This window comes from Amphiprion ocellaris, chromosome 19 (genome assembly GCF_022539595.1).
Source record: "Amphiprion ocellaris isolate individual 3 ecotype Okinawa chromosome 19, ASM2253959v1, whole genome shotgun sequence".
NCBI lineage: Eukaryota > Metazoa > Chordata > Actinopteri > Pomacentridae > Amphiprion > Amphiprion ocellaris.
This window is the reverse complement of record NC_072784.1, coordinates 25482373-25486767: the sequence shown is the minus strand read 5'-3', so window position 1 is coordinate 25486767 and position 4395 is coordinate 25482373. Positions and strand designations below refer to the sequence as shown.

General features: G+C 35.2%; 1 gene segment (V, D, J or C); it reads left to right on the top strand.

Annotated features, from left to right (window-relative positions):
- The first annotated feature begins 1397 nt into the window (after positions 1-1397).
- On the top strand, positions 1398-1876 carry LOC129347564 (immunoglobulin heavy variable 3-11-like). The segment is given in 2 exon segments: positions 1398-1446; positions 1534-1876. Coding segments are annotated over 2 exon segments (361 nt in total).
- The last annotated feature ends 2519 nt before the right edge of the window (positions 1877-4395 follow it).

The window sequence follows — 4395 nt, the reverse complement described above, 5'->3', positions numbered from 1 at the left end:
TGACAGAATCTGGATCAGCAGTTAAAAGACCTGGAGAATCCCACAAACTGACCTGTACAACCTCTGGATTCACATTCAGCAGCTATGAGATGAACTGGATCAGACAGGCTCCTGGTAAAGGACTGGAGTGGATCGCTTACATTAGCAGCGCTAGTAGCTACAAATATTACTCTCAGTCAGTTCAAGGCAGGTTCACCATCTCCAGAGACAACAACGTACAGCAGCTGTATCTGCAGATGAACAGTTTGAAGACTGAAGATTCTGCTGTTTATTATTGTGCTCGAGAGACACAGTGACTGAAGTTGTGTTAGCAGCTGTACAAAAACCCACACTAGTCCTCACTTGATGTGTTAACATATTTTTTAAGTTTAATCCTTCATTTTTAAGCATCTTTTTTTTAATTAATTTTTTAAATCAAGTATTTTATTTTATTTTTGTAATAATATTTTACCTGATTTTATAGTTTTGTTTACATGGATTCATTAAATTTTTTGAACTGACACAATTTCCTCAATAAAGTTTATTTGTTCATATTAAACTCATTTTTACAGAAGCTGCTGTTAATTATTGCACTCGACACTCACATTGACTGCAGCTTCATGGGTGGCTGTACAAAATCCTATATTGATCTGATCCTCCCTAAAAATTCACCATATGTTTGTTTTTTCTTCATTTTTTTCTTCCATCACATTAAATCATAAAACCTGTCTAATTGTAAAGAGTGTATCAACAATAAATGGTCAAAAAATCATCTTACCGTTATGATTTCTTCATAAACATGGCAAAGCAACAATCGCATCTTCTGTAATTACGATAAAAACGTAAATTTTTCTGATTCATTTTAACTGATGTTTCTTCTATAATAAGTAATGAGTGAGCTGGACAAACGTTACATTTTCAATCACGTTGGAGTATAATGTATTGATCGTTAGAAGTGACTGCATGTTAAAATCATTCATCTCCAAAGTTACAGAAGCAAGTAGATGTCAAGATGAACAGCAGCATCCTGAAGGAGCTGCTCTGTGTTCTAGTGCTTGTGAGAATGTCATTAAACTTACATGAACAACAGTTTCTGCAGAAAGAAATTATTCCTGGGATCTGTATGGGGGAAAATAAGCTGCAACTATATCTGACAGAGATTTGTTTTCTGTCATTTTAAGTTGTCTCTGCATGGTTTACAGATGTGTTATCACAATGTTGTCTAATGACTAGGGTTGAAAATGAGGAACGTTAATTTGTTGGTTGATATGAATTTAATATTTACATTTATTTACACAAACTGTACAGATACCAGACAGTCCAGTTATCTCCTCCCTGTCAGAAGGAGTCAATACAAAACCTGATTCTTCTCCAATTCTTCTGAACTGACTGCAGAGAGGATGCAGAGTCAGTTTAACATGATGGACTACAGGACAGAGCTGCTGATTTTAACCATCTACTGGGCAGGTGAAGATTTTCTCTGACTTCAGCTTCATAGTTAATATTTGAGATCCAACCTCATTCATGTGATTTTACTTTTTACTCTCTTGGCAGGTGTTGATGGACAGACTCTGATAGAATCTGCATCAGTGGTTAAAAGACCTGGAAAATCCCACAGATTGATGTACAGTCTCAGGATTCACACTCAGCAGCTATTATATGGTCTGGATCAGACAGGCTCCTGGTAAAGGACTGGAGTGGATCGCTTATATCAGCACATCTAGTTCTCCTATCTATTACTCCCAGTCAGTCCAGGGTAGATTCACCATCTCCAGAGATGATTCCAGCAGTAAAGTCTATCTACAGATGAACAGCCTGAAGACTGAGGACACAGCAGTGTATTACTGTGCCAGAGAGACACAGTGAGAGACAGAAATAGAGTCGTACAAAAACTACTTCCTCTTTTAATCACCATGATGGAGACGGCAGAGTAAGGTTTAGTGACAACAGCATGAGAGAAACAAATCGCCTTTTATAGTGTCTGTCAATGAGAGACTTTGTGAATTTACAGAAGATTTTAATCTTTGAAGAAATTATAATAAAATAATAATCAAAGTCCTAAACACATGTGGACAGAATATTGACATGTTGATGCAGTAAAAAAGGCAGTAAATGAATTTCTATCTGCACTTGAAGAAAAGCTCAGTGAATTTATTTATGTGCAGGTTTTTGTCATTTCTTCACAATAACAAATGAATATAACCAATAAAATAACGCTAATAGAAGTAAATTAATTACAAACTACACTGGATGATGTTCTGTTTGATTTTTCTTTCTGACAACCACATATTAAGTTAAAATGTGTTGAATATTGCAAATATACAGATGAAAGTATGACATGCCATAATTTTTAAGCAAAACAATAGTTTTAATTTCATTTTATTTATTCAGTTTTGCATTTCTAAGCAACTGTTGTTATTTTATTTGTTGTTTTTCGTCCTGCAAGGTTTCATTCTGTTTAAATGATCCTGCATCTGCTTTATTTCAGAGCTTCCAAATTAAACCATTTAAACTTTTTCATATGAACCTACAAACTTGTAACCAGCTACAACAAACTTCAGTTTTATACTATTTAGATCATCCTGAACTCTAACTTCAGTGTGCAGCAGTAGGTGTAGTACAGAAAATATGGAAATAACTAGATGAATACATGAACACTGCTGTTAAAAAACAAACAAATAAAAGGACTTCATTCATGTTTTTGAATCTGTTAAACAGTATATATGTCAAATGTGAGTCTTAAATTTCATTTGAAAGCATGATAAATACACTCTTAATATGCCCTAAATAAAGCAACGATCCTAGTAGTCTGCATGGGCTCCTTTTATCATAATTTTTGCAAATTTAATTTATAAAAATAATAATTTTCTGCATTTGTGATAAACATTTATGAATGCAGTATTAATTTATTAGCCTCAACAGTAATAACAACCCTCATTGCTTGTATTTCTAATAAAAATGTGAAGCAATTTGACCAACAATTTGGTTTCAAAATATGATATGTTGGTAAAACACTTTGAAGCAACAACAGAAATGTGTTGTTTGCAAAAGTCAGTTGTTTCACTCACTGCAGTTTCAAAGTATTACAGCTGAGTGAAATCTAAATATCATATAAAGCAGACGTGTTCCAGACATGTTTTTAAGCTGCACATACAACAGTCAGACCCTCTGATTGGCTCCAGTTACTCTGATGCTTCATATGTTGGATTCTATGCAAACTCAGTGGCCTCCTTTGTTACTCAGCTATAAAAACTTCTCATCAGACTGCAGAGTGGAGTTCACAGCAGCACAGGTTCACCATAAACCATGTTTCTGTTTGCTCTGTTTCTGCTCTTTGCAGCTGGACGTGAGTCTCTTAGAACATCTGTATATTTGTCATCATCAGCAGTTCTTCTTTTCCAATAATAATAATAATTTGTCACAGTGCTTTTTCTTGTTTTAACAGGTGTGAAGTGTGAACAGTTGACTCAGCCAGAATCTGTGACTGTGCAGCCAGGTCAACGTCTCTCCATCACCTGTCAGGTCTCTTATTCTGTTAGTGGCTACTGGACAGCTTGGATCAGACAACCTGCAGGAAAAGGACTGGAGTGGATTGGTTATGACACAACCTTTAAAGATTCATTGAAGAACAAGTTCAGTGGCAACTTAGACTCTTCCAGCAACACAGTGACTCTAAATGGACAGAATATTCAGCCTGAAGACTCTGCTGTGTATTACTGTGCCAGAGACACACAGTGACACAAATGATCAGTAGACCTGAACAAAAACCCCTCAGTGCCTGAACACTGTAACATGAAGCCACCAGAGGAGGAGCCCTCAGACCAGGAATGAATTCAGACCAGTTCATTGTTAAAGAAAGTAGCAGCTTATTTATCAATGAAAGTATAAAACAAGATGACATTATTCATTACAATTTGGAATAATAATATTAACTGATCCTATGAAGCCTTATATATAGTATCATTGTTTCTGGATCTACTTGAATAGAGTGTATGAGGACAGAAGAGCTCTCATTAGTTCATATGCAACATCGTATTTTCTGTGTATTTTGAATTACATACATACACTTTACAATGATGTCTATTCTTCAAGTCACAAGTAATTTTGATTGACATAAGGAAAACATAACATCACCTGATGTTTTGGCAAAGGTACATACTTGAAGTAAAATGAAGAAGCTTGAAGCTGTCAGATTTGACTGCAGAGAAGAAGAAAAACCTTTTAGTTTAGTGCAAAGTTTATGTTTCTCATTATCATTTGGACTGAATCACATCCATTTATATGAGATCACGTTTTTACTGAATTTGTTATTCATGATCACATAATATTCTCAGCAGCTTTCTTCACTGTTGTTCCTGCTGAAATTCTCTTTCTCTGGCTTCCTGAAAATGGAACAACTTACAAATAGTTTCAAGT